Source organism: Ambystoma mexicanum, chromosome 2q, assembly GCF_040938575.1.
Source record: "Ambystoma mexicanum isolate Mex_15411 chromosome 2q, UKY_AmexF1_1, whole genome shotgun sequence".
NCBI lineage: Eukaryota > Metazoa > Chordata > Amphibia > Caudata > Ambystomatidae > Ambystoma > Ambystoma mexicanum.
The window spans coordinates 1,099,927,782-1,099,952,675 of record NC_090924.1 but is presented as its reverse complement, the minus strand read 5'-3'; the positions used below and the strand labels follow the sequence as shown (position 1 = coordinate 1,099,952,675).

Here is a 24,894-nt window from a genome sequence, read left to right as displayed (position 1 = left end):
TGTCTGTGTCTTGCTTCATGATGCCTTCACAAAAGTAGAGTCCTGGCAGAAGAGTATACCAGGTGAAACTGAATGTTTGTAAAGTAAATTCTTGGCGGTAGATTATACCAGGTGAAGAGAAGTGTTTGAAAGATTTGATGAAAGTCCTGATAGGGTATTACATCAGGCAAACTCAATTGTGTGCACACGTTATAATAGAAGGGCAATCGCAAGGAAGATCCATGCCCTTGAAATTGTGAACTATTGTAAATCAGTGAAAGGGGAATCCCTAGGAAGACATATACCCTTAGGATTTTTAATCATATTGATAGTGAAGAGAAACCCTAGGGAGGGAACTATTTCCCCGAGAACTGTGAACGCAAGAGGAGGGATTGATTATCTTGGGTTCTAAGGAACTTGACTATTCTATGTTTGAACTTTTCATAATAGTCAAAAGAATCTGGGGAAGGGATCCATTCCCTGGAATTGTGAACATTGTCCATTTGGAACCTTTTGGTTGGATTCTTTTCTTTGTGTTGGATTTGTCCATTTGTGCACTTTTGCGAATCAGAGACAATACCCTTTGCACCTTAGAGTTAGTTTCAGAGTGTGAGGGCCAGAATAGGATTTCAGACACAGGACATATTTTTGCTTGGACATCTTGACAAAGAACAGACCCCTTAGTTTTTGGTTGAGGTAAGCAAAAAACCTCCTTGATTAGGGATAGTGAGCCATTTTTCCAACCCCGTTTTTGTTTCACAAAATGTGTATAACGAAAAACCAGGAATGCTCCTCGCACTATCCATTTCCCAAACATCACAAAAATTAAAATCCCATATGGAGGCAGTAAGGGAAATTGTTAAACAACATCTCAGTAGGGCAAAGGAACATCAGAAGTACCCAACATGATAGACAAGCCACGTATTTTCCCATTGAGGAGTCTGTCCTAGTTCCCCTTCCCACCCCAGAGAGCAAAATTACATCAAAATAGTACAGACATTACCAAAGTCCTTGAAAAAAGAGTTCATTGAACTATCTAGTAGCCTGAACCAGACACATGACAGAAAACCCAGGTTTACCATATTAACTTTCTGAAAGAGTGGAAGGTCGATCCCGTGAAGGAGACTACGGTAACCATTGTCAGCCTCTTTATCGACCAAGAGGTCTCCCAACAACTAATCTCTACCCATGTACCACTCTCCCTACAGGAAGACCTCCATAACCTGTTAAATCAATTTCTAGAGGTCTCTTTATAACAACTTGACAGAGTGCAACATTTCTATCATTATATCCAGACCCCGCCAGACGAACTTGTAAACCTAAAGCTTACCCGATCCCAGAGGCAAGGAGGACAATTATTGAGACTAACTTCAGGGGATGCTCAAGGTTATTATGATTGAGCCCTCAGAGAGTCTTTGGTCGCACCCCATTGTCCTAGTAGCCAAACCGGATAGGTCCTGGAGATTTTGGATAGACCTTCGAAAGCTGAATTCTATCTCTACCTTTGACAATTACCCTATGTCTCGAATTGACAAACTCATTGAGAAGCTAGGGTCGTCAAAGTGTATCGCCATGCTGGACTTAAGCAAAGGTTATTGGCAGGTAGACCTGAACCCCACTAATAGAGAGACAAAAATGCCTTTTCCGCCATTTCCAATTCAAAGCGCTACGTTTTGAGTTGCACGGTGCTCCAGCCACGTTTCAACGACTGATGATAAAAATCCAAAGACCTTATTCTATCTTCTCTGGAGCTTATTTAGATGACATAATTATCCATCGCAAGACCTGGCCCGAACACATGCACTATATGCATGTGATCGAGACAGCCCTCTGCAGAGCCGGTTTAACAGCCAACCCCAAAGAAATGCCACCTGGCCCAGTCAGCTGTAAAATATCTGGGTAATTTTGTGGGAAACTGAATCAACTCCAGACAAAAAAAGATTAAAGAGGCACAAGCAACACCTGTGCCAAAACAAAAGGAAAGTTCATGCTTTCCTTGGATTGATTAACACCCAACTATTACAAGCTTGCCTGCCAATCTTACTGACAACCTCAACATTTCCCATCCACAAAAGTTTGTCTGGGGGATTGAAGACCAACAAGGTTTTGAAGACCTCAAACATCTTACGGCAAGAGCCTGTCCTAAAAATGCCTGATTTCAATCGGGAATTCATTCTGCAGACAGATGCTTCTAAAGTCGGAATAGGAGCCGTGCTGTCACAAGAACATGATGGCCCAAAATATCCAGTCCTATATAGCAACCGGAAATTAGTTCCCAGAGAACAGGCATACACAACAGTAGAACTTGAAGCCCTGGCCATCTAATGGGCAATCCTAAACTTACAATACTACCTTACCGGAAGGAGAACCCGGCTTATGTCTGACCATTCATCCCTAACCTGGATGAGTCTGAGAAAAGATTCTACCACCCGAGTAATGAGATTGTTTTTGGATCTACAACTATTTTGTTTTTCGATTGAACATTGAAAGGGGAAAGAACAAGGCAACGTGGACTTTTTAAGTAGTTTCCCACTTCCGAATCAAGGAGGAGCCTCTCACTTAACGGGAGAGGTATATCACTAATCCAGACAATTTGTCCTTTCTCCCCACAGAGGAGCCACCCCCTTTGAGGCTAGGGAGGTGAGCCCACGACGCAAGACCATCCTCAGGGGTCGGGGCAAGTGGAACATCACTGGGAGTGACTCCACTCTTGGGCACAAGGACTCCCATTCCAGAATGAAACTCCCTGTCCAAACCACCTTGTCTGCATATATGAATATGGAAAAGGCATGTATATCTCCTGAAACCACAGTATTCTACAAAGATCCTGCTTTACCCCTCTTGGCTGCAGGCAATGCTGAACACAACCTGAATGCCACGGGTAACAAAGAAGGACACCGTCCAAATTGTTTCTGTGACGTGTATAAGAATAGGACGGCAAGCTTCTGCAGTATTGACATCCTGGAGTGGGAGAGCCACGCTGGGCCGCGGAGACAGCTTAAGCAAGGAGGGTAAGCGGAACGCTAACCGAACGCCTATGGGTAGGCGTTCTATCTGACCTAGAAGCTCAGATCGGAACGAGAACAGAAATGGAAAGATACCAGTCTCGTTTGGTGCTGCGACCAAACAGAACCTGTGGTAACCTGGGAGGCCAGTAACAGATGCCAAGACCAGACCGTAGGAGGGTTCCCGGATCTCCGAGCTCTGTGCACATCAGACCATAGCTACACAGATACATAGCCTATGGGGAAAGTCGACAAGACTTCGGGAGCCTGAGAAACACGGGGGAAGACATACTGCTACAAGGTCCGAAGATTGCAAATAATAGCTCAGGAACACATCCCGGTAATGAGAGCCTGAGAAAGCCAAGTGTGCAAATACCCTATAAAGGGGGGAGAGAGAGTAATACGAACTTTGTGAGAAATCACTGGAAAAGCTATTCAGTTACGGAAGCCTGAGAAACCAAAGAGTACAAAAAAACGATGAAAGGGGGACTGAGAACAGTACTAACACTGTGAGTAACAGCTGGAAAAAGCTATTCAGATTACGGGAGTCTGAGAAACCCAAGTATGCAACGAACACATGAAAGGGGGAAAGGAGATATGAATAATTGAATTAAGGCTACGAAAACCAGAAAGACTGTAAAGCTTTGAACAAGCAGGGCTGACTACCACCATATCATAACTAACGTGTCTGAAAGAAAAGAAGTGGCTCAGGATTACAGGACATTGGGGAGTTCCAGCGCATTGAAGGAGAAAAGGACACATTTTTTTTTATTTTATGAGTTCTCAAGCAATTCTTGAGAAATTGATTTTTGCATCAAGAAACAGTTTTATTTATTAAAACGAGAGACTGCAAAGCTGTATTTGGTATCAAGGCTGGAAAGGATACCCTGGTAGGGAAAAGGAACATTGGAAGATTGACAGCAAGTCAAGTATGATCTGGGCCAGGCAGACTCCTTGCTGAGGCTAATGTACAAAGCCTCCCCTTTTCAGTTATGTGTTTTCTATAGTGGTAGGGCCTAAAGAGTTTTGATTTGGACTTAAGCATCCAGCCTTAGTTGTGGCTTTGTTAGGTGGGGAACTTCCCTCACTGAAATAGGGTACATTGGGCATTTGACTCCTTTTCTTTAAAAAAAAAAACTCTCAAAGATGACTCTCAATCGTCAGAGTCCTTCTTCTGGTTCAGCACAGAAGGGACTGAATTTATACAGATCAGTATGTTCAGTGGCATAGCCAGGGTGGGCGATACATGTGGGATTAAAAAGAGAGTACTCCTTCTTGGTTAATGGGGAACTTTAGTGGATATTTGAAAGAGTGGATAGCAGTAGTGATGTTAACATAAAGAGAAGAAAGAACAGGAGCCAAATAAAGTATCAGGTGTTCAGGGAATGTAAACAATGTACAATGTATTAGAGCAGAGGGCACGTGGAGGGGAGTTGCAGGATAAAGTGCTATCTAAGTAGGGGAGAGCAAGTTCATGCAGGGATTTAAAAACAAGTAGTGGACGTTTAAAGAGGGCCCAGCATTTCACGGAAAGCCATCGGGCATGGAGGTGGTGTTGGGAAGTGGGAAAAGAGTGAAAAAGATTGTAGAGGGACCATGTGGCAACGTCATGTACTCTAAGGAGTAAAGTGGGAGGCAAAGTAAAGGACTGGCACAGTAGTCCAAATGGCAAAGTACCAGGGTCTGAAGGTTTTGGTAGAGTTATAAGTGCAGCAGGGGCAGAATACCCTGGTATTGAGCAGGTTAATTCTGGCTGTAGATGACATAGAAGTAATGAAGTGATAGAGGGTCAAAAAGTAACCCACGGTTACGTACCTTAGGGGATGTGGAGAGTATGTCACATGGAAATGAGATGTGTGAAGGAAAGAAGAGGGAAGTGGAGCCAGGAAGACAGATTACTTCGGTCTTGCAGGAGTCCTGTAGGACTCTATGGGAATGGGGATTAACATATGTACCAGCGCCTGACTTCCTGGCTGCCAAAGAAGTCAGGCACCGGTAAATTATCAGGGGTCCATCGGACCAGTAATGAGGCCCATTCTCTATATATAATCTACTCTTGGCAAGTAGGAAATGGTGCGTTATGTGCATGTGGACTAATGAGGACTAATGAGGGGCAAAGTGAATTTTTATGCATGGCTATAACTTGCAACCTGAACATGTAACCTCTGGTTTACACTACAGGGCAGAGGTCAGGAAGTTATAGATCAGCGTGAGGGCACAGTCAGTAGAATGCCGGCTGTGAAATCCTGATTTGACAGTAGCTGAGGTCATTAGCGTTCAGGTAGAAAAATAACCTATTAAAGAGGAGATGGTCACAGATTTTAAAGTAGTGCGTGAGGAGAGGTACAAGGAGATAGCTGGTAGTATTGTTTGGGTCCGCTGAGGGGTTCTGTAAGATTGGCAGTTGCTACTTGAAGAAGGATTTGTAGGGATTGCAAGTTGTTAAAATAATAAGAGATGTGAGTAGGTGAGCTCCAAGTCCAAATGTGGGGTGATCCAGTCAGAGTGAGAACATGAGGGACTGGCATTTCTTAGCATAGGTGCCAACTCACAGGGAGAGGTTGGGAGGAAAAAAAACATAAAAAGTTAATGGTAAGCATAGGTGTTAAAAGAGAAAGAAGAGGTGAGGGTTTCACAAATGTTTACCATGTTAGAGGAGTCATAATAGGCAAAGTAATTTGCGGATGGGGAGAGGCGAGGAGGAGTGTAGGAGTTTGTGGAGGTGGGATTAAAGAATAGTAATGAGATTGTTGAAGAATGTACATTTACCAGAGTCTAGAGCCGAGGAGAACAAGAGAAGGGCATTCGTACAGGTAAGGTGGAGAGTGGGTGCATGGGCTTTGCTTCACATGCAAAGGTGGGCTTGCATTTCAGTTTTGAGGGGTCGGATATGAGGGGTGATCCAGGACTGGAGAGAAGTAGAGGGAGTAAATATACAAGAGGGCTAGTGGTGAGCAAAGGAAAAGAAAACAGCCCAATTAAAATATAAGAAAACCTGTTCAATAGCGGGGGTATTAGGAGGAAGGATGCAACATCAGTTTATACAGTTAGGTTTACATTTTCTGTTGGTCGGGTTGAGAGTAGGACAGGTGGGGCAATGAGAATTCACCCACGAGTGCGATTAGAACTTCAGTAGGAATAGAGTCGAGGAGGAAATGCAGATCACAGAACAATGAGATGAAAGGCCCTGATAGATTAGGAAGGTGGTGAGAGGGGCTGGCTGGAGGAGCTGGGTGGCAGTTAATTCAAAGCAGCGTATTTTAAAGTTACAGGGTGAAAGGAGGACAGAGGATTGAGTCTGGTTGATCATCAGGCCAACCCCACCTCTAGTTTAGAGAAGTGGGTGGATTGAGAGAAGGTAGCAGAGATGGTGTGTGAGGCAGCAGGGGTAATAGACTCAAAAGGAAGGATTGAAGTATCAGTGATGCCCATGGCTGTCAGAGCAAGACCTTGAGAATCAATGTGATAATTGATGAAGGAGATTTGTATGCAATAGACTGGCCATACTAGACCGGAGTCTGATAGTAAGGTTATAGGGAGCAGGTCTGCCTGAAGGGCTTTTCTGGGTGGGACAAAGTGTAGGGATATGGTCAAAAAAGAGGAGAACAGGGAGGAAGAGAGGCATGTGGTGAGCAAAGCAGAGAGAGAGAGAAAGAGAGACAGAGAGAGAGAGAGAGAGAGAGAGAGAGAGAGAGAGAGAGAAAGAGAGTGAGAGAGAGAGAAAGAGAGAGAGAGAGAAATGAGTGAGAGAACAGTAAGGAGAGGATAAGTAATAGCAGTAGGAGGATAGAATGGTGCATTGTAGGAAAAGTAGTGATGTGGCAGTGAGCGTTGAGGAGAGACTGTACAATGCCAATAAAAGGACGTAGGGAAGCATAGGGCCTAAGGTGACTAAAGAATGCAAGGTGCAAAGTACAATTATAAATGACATGGCATTAGGCGGTCAAAAGATGCCGGCTGCATGGCACAATTGAAGTTACAAACATACAAAGTAGGTTGCAGATGAGCTTTATGGAGAAAATAACAGACGGAATGGTAGGCCCTATGACCTATAAGGCGACAACAAACATAACATGCCCTTACCAGAAATGCCCACTGTAGTGACAACAGGCTCTTGGATGGCATGTGAAATGGCAGGCCCATCAGGAGGCTGCCATGCCTCTAAAATAAGAAGCAAGAGGCCCAGCTTCAGCCCAGGGGATGGGCGAGTGGAGGCCTCTCCTGAATCCTGGAGGGGATCTAGGTCTTCTGATTAATAAGATGAAAGCACAGAAGACAGGCAACCAACCCTTAAAAGTTCCATAATAAGTGAGGAAATACAGCTTGAGATTAAGATATGGAAAGATGGTTAGTTAAATATAAACATGGGCAGAAAGGGGGATTGGAAACCTCATCATGTACGGGCACAAATTAACAGAATGAGATGGGTGGATTAGTGTGGGAAGCAGCAAGTGGGTGGGAGTGTAAAGTACAGTGATTTAGGAGGGAATACTCAAATACTTGTTAGTCAAAAAGAGCATTTGAGGAAAGATATCAGTGTGAAAGGGTGAGGATTGATTGATTGATTGTTTATTTGTATAGCGCCTATGCACAATGTGCTTCAAAGCGCTTCAAGGAGGGAGGGAGCATGGGAAAATACAGTAACATTCTTACAGGTACTTGAAACAAATCAGAATGTGAAAAATAACTATCAAATCATAACAGATAGTACAAGTGCATGGAACAAAAAGGGAGAGGAGAGGGAAGGAAAAAAAAAAAGGAGAAACAATACAAGCAGTAACATTACTATGCCTGGCGGAAATTGTTGCAGTGCAAGAGTGACAAGAGGAGGGGGAGGAGGGGAGGTGGGAGGGAGAAGGGAAGAGGAGAGGAACAAAACATTTGACTATCTTAAAACAAGGAGGGAGGGGGGAGCACAGACAAGCTTTTATCAGAAGTCAAGGGGCTGTGATGAGAGTAAGTGCTAAGATAAAAGAAATATGAAAGAGGAGAAGAGAGGAAGGGCGAGAGGCTGAAGGAGGCAGGCAGCTACAATCAATACGCCAGGCGGCAATTGGGGTAGTGCCAGCTACAAAGGACAGGGGAGGGAGAGGAACGAGGGGAGGGGAAAAGGCTGCAAAAGACAAGCGGCTACAAATTATTATGCCTGATGGCAATTGGGCGTGGGAGGAAATGGTGTGCAGGAACATCTGATCAGCAGAACTGAAGAAGTGGGCTGAAGTATTGGTTCAGAAGACACTGGGGACTAGAGCATATTCAATCAGTAGATTAGCAGGTTTAGGAGGCTAGACTGTGTGGCAGAACAACAAGAAACACGTAACGCCAATAGTGGATTTGAACTCTATTTCCTTACACAGGAAGGGGACTAAACCTTTACCTACAAAAGAAGGAACAAGTTACTTACCTGTAACTGTTGTTCTCCAGCATGGGTCTGGCATGGATTCACATGCTCATGAATATTCCCCGTCGTCAGGCTGGGAATCCTCGGTAAAGAAAAAACCAGTATCAGTTTCGTTTCTGATCTGTCTTTCGTAGCAATAACCAATCACTGGTCTCTGCGTCATACTGACCACAGCCAATGACTGCCCTCTACCTAAGCACCGCCTCTGGCAGCCATCTTCAGATTTGGAAGCACGTGAAGTGGCAGTATGACCAAGTGAAGAGCCACAGAGGGGTAGGCGGGAGGGTTCGCATGTGAATCCATGCCAGACCCATGCTGGAGAACAACAGTTACAGGTAAGTAACTTGTTCCTTCTCCAGCATGGGGTCTGGCATGGATTCACATGCTCATGAATAAAGAATACATAGCAGTACACACATGCACAACCACGGGAGGTGGCAAAGGCTCAACATTAAGCATTACATCAAACCCAACATTAAGCACCTTACCTCCTCACCAGGCTCACCTCAGGCGAACAGGTTGCGCAGCACTGCTTGGCCGACCCTGGACTCCTCCCTGGAATCCCGATCGACGCAGTAGAATTTCGTGAAGGTGTGCGTCGACCTCCACGTAGCAGCCCTGCATATGTCCAGCAGGGGCACACCAGAAAGGAACGCCGTGGTAGCTGCGATCGCTCTGGTGGAATGGGCTCTCGGACGGCCAGGCAGCGGTCGGTTTGCCAACCAATGACAGTACATGATACAGCCGGAGAGCCATCTGGAAATGGAAGCCTTCGAGAGAGCCTTCCCCTGATTGACAGGTCCAAAATTCACAAAGAGTTGTGACGTCCTCCGAAAACACTTTGTGCGGTCCACGTAGAACTTCAGCGCTCTAGCCACATCCAGCGAGTGCAAAGTCCTCTCAGCCGGCGACGAAGGCGACGGGAAGAACACAGGCAACACCAAGGGTTCGTTGAGATGGAAGTCCGACGGTACCTTGGGCATGAAGGAGGGGTGCGTCCTGAGCACTACCCTCGTGTCGTGAAAAGTCAAGTACGGGGCCTTGCAGGAAAGGGCCTGGATCTCTCCCACCCGTCGTGCGGAGGTGATGGCCACAAGAAACGCTGTTTTCCACGACAGAAACTTCAACGGGGCCGAGTGCAGAGGCTCGAACGGAGGTCCCATGAGCTTGGTCAGCACCACGTTGAGCTCCCACGCCGGGGCCGGAGCCTTCACCGGCGGGAACGATCTGAACAGTCCCTTCATGAACTCTTTCACCAGACGATGAGACCACAAGGACGTCCGGCCCGTGGTTCTGGTGTATCGGGAGATCGCAGCAAGATGAATCTTGATGGACGCGTGTGCCAGTCCAGCTTTGGCCAGCGTCAGCAGGTACGGCAGTACCTGGGGAGCCGTAATCCGTAGAGGGTTAATCTTCTGTGCGTGGCACCAGACAGAGAACCTCTTCCATTTGTGTCCGTAGCATTTAAGAGTCGAGGACGCCCTGGCCTTTGCAAGAACCTCTCTGCAGTCGGCCGGTATGTCGTATCCTCCAAACTCTAGCGCTGCAGGAGCCAGGCCTGCATGTTCAGCGATTTCGGGTCGTGGTGGAGGATGGCACCTCCTTCCCTGGAGAGTAGGTCCGCGTCCACCGGCAGCTTGATTGGCGGGGACGCTGATAAGTCCAGAAGGTCCGGGAACCATATCTGCCTCGGCCACGCGGGTGCGACGAGGATCATCCTGCACCGTGACCTCTTGAGCTGGTTGACGAGCCGGATTAGCAGTGGCAAAGGAGGGAACGCGTAGAGGAACAGGCCCTCCCAGGGGAACGAGAAAGCATTGCCCGTGCTCCTCGCCTGGGGAAACATGCTGGCGAACCTCCGGCACTTGGAGTTCGTCGCCGTCGCGAACAGGTCGATCTGGGGTGTGCCCCACCGTCGGAAAAGGCGATCCACTAGATCCTGCCGTAGTTCCCACTCGTGGCACGAGCGCAGCTCCCTGCTGAGTGAGTCGGCGATGGTGTTTTTTATCCCTGCAACGGGCGCATCCGGAGCCTGCACATGGGAATGAGGTAGATGCAAGAAGACATCATTCCGAGGAGGGACTTGATGGACCTCACCTTGGCCGCGTCGGAAACCAACATCCGCTGTACCTTGTCCAGGATGGACCTGGTCCTTTCCACCGACGGGGAGGCCAGAAGGGACACTGTGTCGAGCTTCGCTCCCAGAAACAGTGCGTTTTGCGCGGGTACCAGGTGGGACTTGGCGTCGTTCACGGAGAATCCCAGGTCCGTGAGAAGTTGGACGGTCCTTGCCGTGTGCTCCACGGCGAGCTCCCTCGTCTTGGCTCGGATGAGCCAGTCGTCCAGGTAGGGGTAGACGTGGATCCCCTCGCGGCGCAGCTGCGCTGCCACCGGTGCAAGGCACTTGGTAAATACCCTGGGTGCCGACCGTAGTCCGAAGGGGAGGGCTTTGAACTGGTAGTGACGCCCTTGGACCACAAACCTGAGGAATTTTCGGTGCCCCTTTAGGATGGGAATATGGAAGTAGGCATCCCCCAAATCCAAAGACGACAGGAAGTCTCCTTCCTCCAGCTGACCCAGCACGTGCTGGAGGGTGACCATCCGGAACTTCTGCGCCTTGATGTATTTGTTCAGACGTCGCAGGTCTAGGATGGGGCGCCATCCTCCCGTCTTCTTCTTCACGAGGAAGTATCTTGAGTAAACTCCGGAGCCCCGAAGCCTCTTTGGGACGAGTTCGATGACGCCCTTCCTGAGCATCGCCTTTACCTCCAGGAGAAGCTGAGGGACGTGAAGCTCTTTCCTGGCCACGGGGGGGACGCGCGGGCACCTTCTTTTAAACTCGAGCGCGTGGCCCCGGGCTAAGGCGTCCAGCACCCAACGGTCGGTGGAGATGGACTCCCACACGCTGACGAAGCTCGCCAGCCGGCCTCCCACCGGGGTGCTTCGGTGGGGGCCCGACCCCACGGCCGGTTCAATCCTGTTTCGACGAGGCCTTGCCGCCTTGACCTCCTTGGCGACGACGGCGGGGTCCGCCGGACTTGCCTCGTCCTCTGTAGGCCTCCTGAGACGACGAGCGGGCCGCTTGACGGTAGGTGGAGAAACCGCCGCCGGAACCTTTGGAGGCACCCTTGGCTCCGCTGCTCCGAAAGGGCGTCCGTCGTTGCTGCAGAACCCCAAGGGCCCGGGCCGTCTCAGTGTCCGCTTTAATGGCCTGAAGGGAATCGTCCACTGTTTTCCCAAACAGGTTGTTCCCATCGAACGGCATGTCCAGGACTCTGGTCTGTACGTCTTGACGGAGGTCCATAGCCTTAGCCATCCACGCCGCCTAAGGCACACGCCGTTGCCCAACTGGCGAAACCCAGTGTCGGCGATGTCCGTCGCAATAGTGATGGCGTGGTCCGACGCCACCTCACCTTCCTGTAGGATCTCCAGGGCATCTGCCCTCTTGTCGTCCGGTAGGAAGTCCAGCAGGGGAGCCAGTTTGTACCATAGCTCCCTGTCGTAGCGGGCCACGATAGCCAAGGCGTTGGCCGCTTTAATCGTCGTCGCTGCCGACGAGATGACCCTGCGTCCCATAGCGTCCAATTTCTTTCCCTCGCCGTCCGGTGGGGAAGTCGATGTGGAGGCCGCACCCCCCCCCGCTTTCTTCCTGGCCGCCGCGGAGACGACGGAGTCCGGGGTAGGCTGCGCCCGGAGGCACAGGGGGGCCGCGTTCTTCTCGTACCGGTCTCTTCTAGCTGGCGTCGTGGAAGGGTTCTTGAGGAGGGCGAGGCCCTCATCCCAAATGTCGTCCAGTAGAGGCACCGCGAGGACCGTCTTCCTCTTGGCCTCGCGCCGTTGATAAAGGAATCCTTCCTTTTTCTTCTCCTCAGGGCAGAGTTGGAAAAGCTCGGATGCCCTGGCGATCATGGAGTGGAACGATCCAATCTAGTCGGGAGGAGAAACCCTGGTGGGAGGTGACGACGGTAGATCCTCGTCGTATACCTCGTCGTCCGTACCCGTCGCTGCCGTGTCAGTCCCTGTATCATACCCTCGGGTGGACGGGGAGGAGGGCTGGATGGGGCGCGACGGCTGAAAAGGAGGTGGAGGGTGAATCCTTCTTTTCTTGGGCGGGGGAGCGCCAGAAGGTCCCGTTCAGGATCCCCCGACGGGAGAGGTTCCTCCGTCGGCAACGGTAGTCTCGTCCTTATCTCTGAACATAAGGACTGTATAGCCAACAAAATGGCCGCCGAGTTGTCTTGCGGCGCTGGCAGAGGGGAATCCGACGGGCGATCAGGGGCCCCATCGGTACCCTCGACGATGTCATCGTCACCTGCGTCGGGATCCATCCCGACGGGCCGGTCTTCTTCCACGCCAAGGCCGTGGCTTAAGACCTCGATCAACTCTTCCTCTGAGGTTGAGGCCGAATCTACGACGACGCCCTGCCCCCCCCTTTTTCTTCCCCGCCAGGGGTTTCACGGGGGTCCTATCGATGGGCACAAAAGAGGACTCCCTCCGAGGTGGCAGGGAGACTCTGAGCCCCGAGGTCGCCACCACTGGTGTAGCCTCCACAGGCTGAGCCAGGGCCGCCGCGACAGTATCGATAGAGGGATTGGCCGGATGGATTAAGGCCTTCACCACCTTAGGTGCGCTCACCGCCTTATCCTTGAGGGGGGGGGACACTGCCTCGCTCCCCCTCCGATGGGGCCTTCGAGCTCGACCGGGGCCTCTCCAGGAGCTTCGCTGGGTGCTCGCCCTTCCTCTTACCCGACCCAGAGCGTTGGCTCGTGGCTGAAGGTGCCGGGGAGGGTGCGCCCTGCATGGCGCCCGTAGAGCCCGACCGTTCAGCGCTCCCGGTGCCAGCGGACTCGCGGTGCTTGGCCTTGTGTTGGACCCCCGTCGCCGGGGCGTCCTCAAAGGTCTTAGAAGACCGCTCGGATTTCTTCCTCTTCTTCTCGCCTGACGGGCTCTTCCCTTCCAGCCAGTTGGCGAGACGTTGATGGCGGTCCTTCATGGTCCGCTCCGACATGTTGCCGCAAAACGCACAGTCCTTCTCCACGTGCGTCTTGTCCTCATGTAAGCAGTAGAGACAAAAGGAATGTTCGTCCTCCTTAAAGACGTTCTGCAGCTGGCATCCAGGGCAAATCCTGAACAGCTTTCCGGGCGTCGAGCTTCCCTTCTCCTGGGCCATGTCCGGGCCTGAGAAACTTCTGGAATCCTCCAAAAGCGTAGCTCGACGAAACCTTCACCCTTGAGGGGCGTAGACGAATCCGACACGGGTCCCCGTTGATCGGATGGAGAGTCGGTGGAGCTTGAGGCTCTTTTGACCGAAAAAACGAAGTTTTTGAGAAAAAACTTGAAAAAATAGCACTAACGCTCGAGAGCAATAGCACGAGGATCCCAACACATTAACGTGTGGTAAAAATCTGAAGATGGCTGCCAGAGGCGGTGCTTAGGTAGAGGGCAGTCATTGGCTGTGGTCAGTATGACGCAGAGACCAGTGATTGGTTATTGCTACGAAAGACAGATCAGAAACGAAACTGATACTGGTTTTTTCTTTACCGAGGATTCCCAGCCTGACGACGGGGAATATTCATGAGCATGTGAATCCATGCCAGACCCCATGCTGGAGAACAAGCATACCCCACCTGGATTTGGTCTATAGAACTAGTGCCGGGGTTGAATAAAAAATAAACTGTTATGGTTTCCTCTAGCATGAGGATACTGGTTTTACCTAGCCTAGGTCCTCTTAAGTGTAACACAAACTCTGGGGTATTGTGCCCAGCCACTTATTGGCTCACAAATCACAGTCTCTGACATATAGTACACAGCCGCTTCTTTATCCAGTACTCTTTGCTTGGTTATAGTGTTCTGCTCACTCTTTGTAATCCACACTAGAAGAATAGTGTCTGGCACACTGTTCCTGATCAAGGGAGATAAGGGCCTGTAAAGTCCCATTTCACTATGATGGTTTGGGTGCCCTTCACCCTCTCTCAGAAGGGATCGCGTAAAGCTTTTTTTTATATCTGTTTCCCACTGTACATAAGGGATACAATTCCCTTCCAACTACAAGGATGGTCTGGTGCCCACTTTACTCTTAAGAGATAGTGTTCTTTTCGCGAAGCATGGATTTTGTGCCCTTGACAAAAACGGTAGTTTCCAGGTTTAGGATTTAAAGGAGGCCCAGATTCTGAGTTATCTTCAGGTTCAGCAGCAGCTGCAAGCCTCAATGAATGAAGAATTTCAGGGTTCTCCAACATGGCCCCTTCTAAGCTTTAACCATTTTTCTAGTCTTTATTGCCAGAGTTTGTCCTCAATCCTCCATTTGCTTGGCTTGTCTGGTTGAGTCCTAGGTTCCTGGGTTCCTTGTTCAGTACTCTTGGCCAGTACCAGTGTTCCGACACTCTCATCTGGTTGACTCTCTTGGGCTACAATAATGATTGAAAGTTTAAACCTTTAAAAGACTAACATTTTGAAATCAGTGTGATATGAATTTGCATGAAAGTAAAACAAATCTCTGTAGTACCTTTAATATAAACCTGCCCACTGGTTCCTGTTTTCATCAATGAAACAGCTACATTAAATGTACACAGTTAACGCTCAGATTAACATTGCTTTCTGTTGAAGACAATGGACCAAATTATACATTTAATTTTGCACAAGGGATGTATCAAGTTGAAACCCAATACACAAAGGACACCTGAACATGCGAGTATCAGAAGCACACCTTCAGATACCCTTTTACAACCACATTTGCACAAGAAAGGGGTTATTTCTATGCATTTCATAAGGGCATCACATATCAGAAAATGGGATGCACATTCAAATGCAAACAAAAGGAGCACATTCCCCTGTGCCTGTTCGGAAACAGGCACCGGGGCAGGTACAACACATGATATGGTCAATTCAGATGCTGGCGTGCATTTTGACAGAGGTTTGACAGCAGTACTATAAAATGCTGCTGTCACACTTGCATTTCTATCCCACAAATAGTGATAGAATTATTTTTTTTAAATGTATATTTCACAATGACTGACCCTTTAATGGCACTGGGAGCCATTTATACATTAGCGTCAGAAGTGCTCGCCCAACACTAATGCAGGCAAGGGGGTTGGGCATTATATCACTTGCACTGCAGCACACACCCCAATAAATGTGAATGTCACCTTTGAGAATAAGTTGACCTGCGCCCATTCCAAAAATGGGGCATTTAAAATGAATGCCTTTGTCTGTGCTATTTTTAGATGCCCCTCTTTCTGGCCCCAAATGTCCATCCCAGCATGCTGAAAGATTTTAATGAACAAAAGCATTGCAATACAATTTACCAGAGTTTTTATTGTCCTCAGGGATTTCAACAACCCAATCAGCAATTGTCGCTTTCGTTGGTTTGCCAGAAGTCCAAGACTAGCTTCCGTGAAACCTTTCTTCGCAACATTCAGATGCCTGTAGGGACGAAAATCAGTTACCATCAAAGAAACCAACTATTTTTATGGCATATGTGACAGATGGCCTCAAGAACACACCAACTTCCATAGACAGTTCAAGGTTTATTTTGATGTAGTAGAGAGGCCCTTTGGGCCGCCCCTCTCTTTCTTATCTAGTGATGGAGAGTCCAGTCCCACCCTAGTCCAGACATCCTTCAACCCATGTTTGGTCACTGGAGATCGGTAACTCCTACAATCTAAAAACTGTCCTGCGCCAAGTGATGACCTAAAGGCAAATGTTTGGTCTGTAAAAAGTCCCTCAGGGAAAAATCTGGCAGTTCCTATTCTTAAATCTTCAAGATGACATAGATTGGCTAATTCACCTTTACCCGCCTGACTTTTCCTCTCCTTTCCCTGTCCTCTTCTACTTCTCCTGCTCCTCCTCAAAACAAATACTCCCTCTGTCACCATACTACTCCACCCACACATTCTCCCTCCTTTCACTTCCCACAGCCACCCTCTCATTCACTCCCTACTTTCACCTACCGCTCCACTCATTCACACGCTCATTCAAATCCAAGTCCCACTTTCTCTCACCAACCGGGCTACAGACCTTGTCACACATTTGTTTCTGTGTTTCACAGATCAAAAAACTAGCCCTTGGTAAATATTGTGTGTCCGCTTTCAAACTAAAAGTTGAAGAGAAGGTTCAAACAATAACTACTTCCTGATTCACACAGCAACTGTTATCATAAAGTCAGAGACATCGGTATTCAAGGGGGGGTGGTCAGCGCATCATTGTACTACTGTTCAGGTATCCCTGAAACGTGCAGGTCACTAAAGAACAACTCCTGTAACATTCTCACAATTATGTGGGGAATATATTGATCACGTGCAATCCTGAAAGGTGAAATGAAATGTACATTGATCAATTTGAGTGCCACAATTTTTCAGAAGATATGTCAGAATGGTAAACACTTATTAAAGAGATTTGTATTCATATGCCAGACCACAGGAACAAAGTCCAGAAAGGTAGGCTCAGCCTTTCCCCTGGATTAACATGTGTATATATACATGTTTCTGAAACCCACTGTACTACAAAACAATGTACGTGTACCAGACAGCGCTAGTTTTGAAACATAACATAGCATTAGTAGGACAAAGCTCAAGAGCTTGGTTCCTCCCAACGAGCATTGTAAAAACTAGCAGCCACGACCAATAAAGAGCATAACGTGTTAGTTGGGAGAGGTGATTAGGTAGTCAAATTCAAGGCTGTGGGATAAAATTGTTGAGGCTCATATCCTGACTTTGCCAGCAGATGATACAATGATCTTCGACAAATCATCTTCTCTATAACTGTATTCTACTCTACTACTATGAGAAACCTGAAGGTGTCTCCCTGACTAGTCCCCAGGGATCTGACATCCAGGTGGCCATGACTGTTACGTTCACCTGGTATCCACAGGGACGCCACCCAGCTGGATTACTCGCTGGTATGCTTCTCAGCTTTGCCCTGATGTGGTCTGATGTGGTCTGCGGGGAAGGTTCTGCCTGAAATTTCAGGAGGACTGTGTTCAAGACTGACCGACTGGGGTAAGTATCCTCCCTCAACCCCCGTATGATTTCAGGCCCTCTGGCGCCCTCTCCTCACCTTGTGGTAGAATTAGGCGTGCTCTCCGTCCTGCCTTTTTTGCAGGGGCGCGTTGTCTTTCATGGGCGAGTGCGGTCCAGTTAATCCACTGACGCCGGCCCGTTTGATATTGTTCAGGTAGGTTTTATTGTTGTTCTTTAGTTTTGTTGCTATCCTGAATGCCTTTCTTTGATTAAAAGGTCTCTTTTTTCTCCCATAGGTATGCGCAGCTTCAGCGCGGCGAACTGGCTTGGTTGAGCCCCGCTGGTAAATTTTGCCGCATTAAGAGCGCTATGATGCGGTAAGTAAGCGATATGCGCAGCGCTGCGAAGTCTTGCCTTTGCTAACCTGTATTTTCCTTCCTTGTAGGTCGTGGTGTTCAGCACGAGTGGAATGTCCCGAGTAGTGCCAACCGAGAAGCGACCAGCCAGGTTAAGCCTTTTGAGCAGTTCGTAATTTGTAAATGTCTCTACTGCTTTCTTTAATGTTGCCTCTATCTTCCTCTTTCAGGTCGTTCTGTCCGGGGGGCGTGCAGATTCGAGGAAGCTGTTCTCAGTAGCTGCGAGTGTTTAAAGATGAAGACTGCAGGTAAGATGCTGCTGCTAATGATGTTCCTTTTGTCTCCTTACTGGTTCTGCTTTTCCGAGGTTCAAGAGAAAAGCTGGACACAGTGAGCATCACGTTGCAAGCTGCAAAGTAACGCAAAGCGAGTTGTCTTGCTCGGGTGTGGTTTAAGTAGCCCCAACAAAATAGTCCAGGTAAAGTAGTCCCTAGCTACCACACCGAAAACACTAGACCGCATAGCTTGGTTCTTAGGCACCAAGCTATGTGGATGCCTCCATGTTGGCTGACAATACAATAAAGTAGTTCCCAAGCACATTGTTTTTCATGGTGTATGAGCCTGGCGCCATAGGCGCCAGGACTGGCCCCTTGAGGGCTTTTGAAGAGGATGCCAGGCTCTAGAGGCCCGAGTCCTGACTCCACCTGGCCAATGGGTTTGTCAGAGGGGGTTTTGGGCGAGGGTCGTGACAAGGAAACTGCTGTCGCTATTGGATCCAGTTCCCGGGGATGGACCAGTCCTGGATGGGGGGTCATCGGGGAGTGGAAGTGGGACACCGACAGGTGAAAGGCGGTATCCCGCTTCTTATAATACCTTTTCTCCAGCCTACCACGTAGGATACTCAAACACTCTATCCCCCTTTTCCAACACAAACACTTTTGCATACCATGAAGGACGACATACTAAGACCAGAGCCATTTACCTGACATGTCCCAACACAAGGGCCAAGCAAAGTCAGGTATTTGACTAGAATCATACACACCTGATGGCCCTTTCCCTTCCCCACAGGGATAAAAGGTGGAGCACGAGAGCACAATACGAGCAAGGCAGACAGCACAATGAGATACCAATCCAGGCACAGCATTTCAAGAGGAGAAAAAAGGCAGCGAGAACCGAAAGGGTGACAAGGAAAGAAGCAACCTTGCCCTTTCCGACCCAGACCAGCAAAGCCTCTGTGGAAGGAATTGTAAGACCATGAACAATAGCCAGAGTGTGTTGCAGCAGATGTCAACGGTACACGGAGCATGCCTACAACTGATATGCAGGACAGAGAAAGATGCCTGCTACCGTGATACCATCCTTGACTCCAGATATGAGGAAAGCCAAGCGGTTCATAACAGCCAGTGATTCCACGGGAGAACCGATAAGCAACCGAACTGTGTTGAATTAAAGTTGGAGAGTGGCATATTAAGGAAAGTTCAAAGAACTGTCAACTGTTAAGGGAAAACCAACCTCAGAGGGGTCCGGCCCCACGTGGGTGCTCACTCAGGAGACTCTGGTTGATTCTGCGTTGAATGAAACTACTGATACTAGAAGGCCCTAGGAGAGCCGCGAGAACAAGGTCAGAGTGGTCATACAGGGGTCTAGAAAAACCCCCTGTACAGTCAGAAGTCTTTGACCTACCCGTAATTGGAAAGCAAAGGAAGACAAATCCTGCATCATGAGTTCATGTGAAAGAACTGTGTGATTGGCAAAAGTTGGCAAGAGTGAACCCGATGGAGGGAATGACAATGGAACGTGGCAAAGCTTGGCATCCCAAAGAACACTGTGTTGGCAAGAGTGAACCCATAAGAGGGATACCCACAGAGAACTGTTTAAAAACCATTAAGATTTGTGAATGCCACAAGTGAAATTGAGTTGACAAAAGCCACAGTGAACCCAACAGAGGGAGGCAAACATTTGAGAACACATAAGATCCTCAGAGGCAAGAGACTTTTTGTAGAAAAGAGACTTAAACACAGAAGGTCCTGACAGCTAAGAGCAGAACTGTTGTCTCGTGCTGGGAAAGCTCGAGCGTGTGCCCTGCTCAGGAGTCCTGCCTTGCCCCGTGCTCAAAACGTGGGCAAGGGAGACCCCTTTGCTACCATCCTGACTTGTCATTTGTGAACACTTCTTCCTTTCTTGTGAATCTTATCCCACACCCTTTTGTATTAGTTCTAAGGATTGTCAATAGGTGTTTCTTAGTATCAGCATTCTTATTTGACAAGATGCCACTAGGGCTGCCTTATTATTTTTTGATGGTCGTAGCTTGCTCCCATCTTAGATTTATGTTTAGATTAGACATTTTTCCAACCCGCATATACAGTTTAATAAACACCTTTGAACTGTGATCACTTGCGTCCGTCTTTACTGTTGCCACCATGAGTTCCTTACACTACCTTCTGTGAGACGTTTTGCCTTCTCACCTAATGGTGGGATCCTTGTTTAGACCATTGCCTGAACTTTCTTTTTATGTAGGCCATTTGAGAGACAGGGTAATAGACAGAGTAAAACAAATGGCACAGGCTTTTGTAGAGAATATTTTCAGATGTGCTTATTTGGCACAAGAAATGTATAGCTTTTTAATACCATTTTAAAGGTACTTCTGCGCATCATAAATAACAGCCAACAAGTCTGTGTTTTTGGTGTATTAAAAGCTTTTAAATACATCAGAAAACCCCAGATTAAATCTTTTAAGCTCACAACAAAATACTCTGGTACCTGTAAACTTGCCTGGATGATGGAAAACATGAAGCCAGAATCATTATCCTTTTGCATGTCATGCTTCTATAAAGTTTGTTTTTAAATATTGTCAGGTTGAATTATGTGATTAGTGTACTTTCCAAGTCAATTCTGCATAACAGGTGATTATTTAAATTCATGAAAGTCTAACATTCGCTTTCTCCATGAGAAAATCTGGGAAACAATGGGGCTCACTACGAGTCTGCCAGCCTGATAAAAATGCCAGCAAAAAAGCTGGTAATACCGGCTTTGGCATTCTTACCGGACCAGCATACCTCAAGTTTGCCAGTAGGGGCTCTGAACCACCGACAGGCCTTACCTGTCAATAGTTCAGGCCCCTTCCGGCAAATAATAGCCGCAATCACTGGCACAGGTACTACTAGGGCCGGCTATTGCGGTAAACCCATTCCAAGGAGTCCTATTGTGACTCCATGGAATGGGAAGTTGCCGGCACCCGCCATTTCCCAGTAATACCAGGATATCGAGCGCTGGTAACCTGCCGGAATCACCGGCGGGTTACCTGCAACCCCGTAGTGAGCCCCAATGTGTCAAGTACAGAAATTGCAGATTTGCTCAAATCCCATTTTCACCTCCTAAACAACAAGTGTGGTCTCAGGCAACTCATTTATTCTTGTGGTGCCTAAACAGTTAAAATTGCCATTCTCTCAAAATGTCAAAATTACCAGCCCCTGAGAGTGATTTAATTATCAGGCTATCCTCTTTAAAAGAAAGTCTAACTAGCTATAGTGTTGCTTCATGTTTAATAATAGTGGCCTTGGTATATTTCCACACCAGAAAGTCATTTGTTTCTTCACTGACTAATATAAATACCACTTGAAAACCATAGCTCTCTTCTAGTCTCTGCTTATGCCAGTATACATGCATCTTTCCTTTAGCTTCTAATTTACATTCACTATCTATTCTACGCAATAGCAAGTGTACCTTTCTCATTGTTTCCAAATTATCTCCATACTTGAGCATGTTTACGTTCTATGAAAATGCTAATATGTGCCTCTGTCTATGCTGGGGTATACAAACCTTCTTTATTACAGCTACCGATCTGTGGCCTGCATTTAAACCTACACACTCCTCATTGTGACTGTTTTTAAAATGTGTTCCGTACCCTCCTCGTGGACTAATGGTGCCCTTATAATGTCACTTGATTATATTATTCTGATTTCAGGATATCTAAAGAGGGAAAGGGGACTGGAAGGGAGTAACCATGTATAGTTTGATTGCTGCAGGGCAGCTTATCAAGCTATGGGTTGTGATTGCATGGAAGGTGGGGCACAAGCAGAGATTCTCTATCCCTTCACTTCGTTGGTTCGGGGAGTGGAGGGAGAATGGGGGTAAAGCTGTTTGAGCACCGGACCCAAAATTCCTTAAGATGTCCCTGCATAAAGTCAAAGCTTATGTGCCATACACCTTACAAGCGCCTGTATTGGCCATTTGGTAAACACAGGAGGATTCACCTCAATCGTAGAAGCCCTACAATTCCAATGTTCAAGTTTAGAGAAATTAGTAAAAGAGAACAGGAAAACTAACAATGACATCAAAGTCAAAAAAACATTGGCAATATCAACATTTTGGGCTTTTGTGTAGGCATGGGAAAGGCACTTGCCAGCACAACCATAGTAGTATTAACTGCCCATTCATAATAGCAGGTGCAAAATGGTGCGAGTACCTGGGCAACTAATAGCAGTGCCTGGCAAATGTCTAATATGTAAAAATAAGCCAAAACTGTGGGCTTTGCCAATGATTGTTTTTAACAGGACTTCAGTGAAGGGCACGCAGCGTGCTTATAAATTGAGTAGCTTAAGGCAGGCCTGGTAAGACATTGTCATGACACAAGTAGCGGTTTACAGTCATTAAGTTATTAACTCTCAGAAGACTGCTTTGAAATAGTCCTCACAGACACTGAGTGCAAAGTTTGATGGCAAGACTGGAGTAAAGAGAGCTCAAAGAGTTTCAATGAGAAGGTGTTTTGGACGGTGAGGGGCAGGAACTGGTAGGGAATGGCCATAGGGATTAGCATGGCCATGGGCACATAGCCAAACAACATCTACAGGCTGAGTGTCCCTCCACATATTTCCTCCCAATAGCCCAAACTAACAAAAATACAGCTTGCTTGAATTCAATCTATTTCCTTGACATAATATAAAAAATAATCCAGTTTGCCTGCAAAAAACTCCTAACGCCCAGAATGTTTCATGTCCATGTCTTTTGCTTGATGCATACTGCTTCTTGGGTGAGATTTGAAATGGGTTCCCTACATTTCGATTCAACAGCAAAACCTGAGAGCAAGTATTATACACTCTTTTCTAAACACTTTCAGCAGCAAGCAAATATTGTACAAACTATATCTCCCATCAAAACTAGGGGCCTCATCTCTGAATTTGTAACGTTTTATAACCATTTAACATCAATAGCCCAGTTTTGTCATAGCATGTCCATCCCATCACCTCATGAATTTCCTTAGACCCTTTTCTTTTTGTTTTGCATATTCAACCATTTGTGATTTCTCCATGACAGAAAACCATCTCTCTGTGCTTCTAAAATCTTCATTGGACAAGCTCGGAAAAGGGCAGGAAAAATGTAGGAGAAGCCACTTAATGGTTTGGTACCTTGAGGGCCATTCAAGGAATAAAAAGGCGTGCACTTCTTCCATAATGCCCATACCAGGAACAGTCTCAGATGAGAACAGTGATGCAGACGCATCTGCTTTTTATATATTTATGTATATATATGTTTTTTTTCTTACTGTTTTATTCTGTTTTCTCCTCCTCTCCCTTCTCTCTCTCTCTTCCCACCCGCCTTTACTTTTTTCTATGCACTTACTCTATCAGAATTGTCCCTGGACCTTCACCCCTTGTTAATCTCCGGCTCTACCAGAAATGTCGTCAGGCCTAGTACAGTAGTCGCCTGTCTGTTTCCCATTTCCTTCCTATCTGTGTTTTAGCTCTTGCACTATCTGAAATGTCGTCAGGCCGATTACGATAGTTAATTTCACATTCTTGTTGTTAATGGCCTGTAAGAATGGTTCCATGTGTTAATATCCCAGCAAAAAGATCGTGATACAAAAATATTGCCATATTTTTGTGGCAATATTGACCCATGGACCCTGCGGGGGACACCCACGTAACCCCCGCATAATTTTATAATGTGCGGGGGACACCCCCACAATCCACGCTCCCACAAATTATCCCCCCCAAAAATATTGCCTATGGCGAGACAAACGGCCAAATGTACAGTGATATTTTTGGCAGGGATATTTTGTAGGGATACCGTAAGAATGCCATTGTATTTTCCCTTGTTCCCTCCCTTGCCGTGAAGCGCTTTGAAACACATTGTGTATAGGCGCTATATAAATAAACTATCATATCCTAATACTTAGGAGATGATTTTCCTACAGGGAACTTTACTGATTAGTACTTTAGCAGTAACACCTAGAGAGGTGGGCTGTTCCACCCGGCTTAAGTCTTAACGCCGGCCCTGGTGCCGTTATCAGCCTATCTAGCCCACCACGACAGATGTTATTGCTTTCAGCCCCGCGGAGCTGAGCCCACAGCTGCTAATAGCGTTTTAGTGCATAGATCTCCCAGACTTTTGAACCGGTGTCAGAAATGCAGATTTGTGTGTTCTATTTAGTGTTATCTTGTATGAACAAAATTAGGTTTTTTAAAAATGAAAAGCTACATGTTATTAAGTAATAAATGCGACAAGGTAATAAACCAGTCTGTTTTATTTCATGTAAAAATATTTATTAAAGACATATTTAGAAGTGAAAGGAGAAAATGTATCAGTAATACTTAAAACAGTCCTTTTTAATACAGAAATATTCATCATGCTCAGTGGCAGTAGTGATCATCGTTGAGACTGCCGGCATAGCTTCTACAAATCTGAGGCTTTATAACTGGTGTTGTACAGTCGTATAGAGAGGCTGCCAACAGTTATATAGCCAGACAATGGGGGTCATTACGACCCAGGCGTTAACCAATGGCACCATTAGCCCCATGGTTGACGCCGGAATCCGCCATGGTGAATGGCGGAATTACCGCCCCATTCCAAGGTGGGCGGGGTGCTAATTCCCCATTCACCATTGGCCCTTCCCCATTCCCATTTTTGCCCCATAGGGCTCAATGGGAATGGGGAAGGCGCTATCATAATTACCTCCAAGGTCCCTTTGCGGGTCCCTTCCTTAACGGCTGGTAAAACCAGCCGTTAAGGTAGGGACCCGAAAGGGTAATGAGGCGGTAAGGGGTTAACGGCGCTGCCACCTTTTACGGCGCTGTTAACCCCTTACCGCCTGGGTCGTAATGAGGCCCATTGTTCGTGTGACATTGCTGTGTGTGCCTTTTCTGGACTTTTCCTGACAAAATAACTCTTGCCGCAGTTGGAAGGTCGAGTCAACACAA

At 47.3% G+C, this 24,894-nt stretch overlaps 1 protein-coding gene across 2 annotated transcripts in view; it reads right to left on the bottom strand.

Annotated features, from left to right (window-relative positions):
- The window catches only part of VPS50 (VPS50 subunit of EARP/GARPII complex), a 2,190,829-nt gene that overhangs the window by 1,652,088 nt on the left and 513,847 nt on the right, over positions 1 to 24,894 (bottom strand). For both annotated transcript variants that reach the window (XM_069648466.1, XM_069648467.1), the window contains one exon: positions 15,690 to 15,807. In XM_069648466.1, the coding sequence (XP_069504567.1) occupies positions 15,690 to 15,807 (118 nt within the window). The remainder of the gene's footprint in view (positions 1 to 15,689; positions 15,808 to 24,894) is intronic.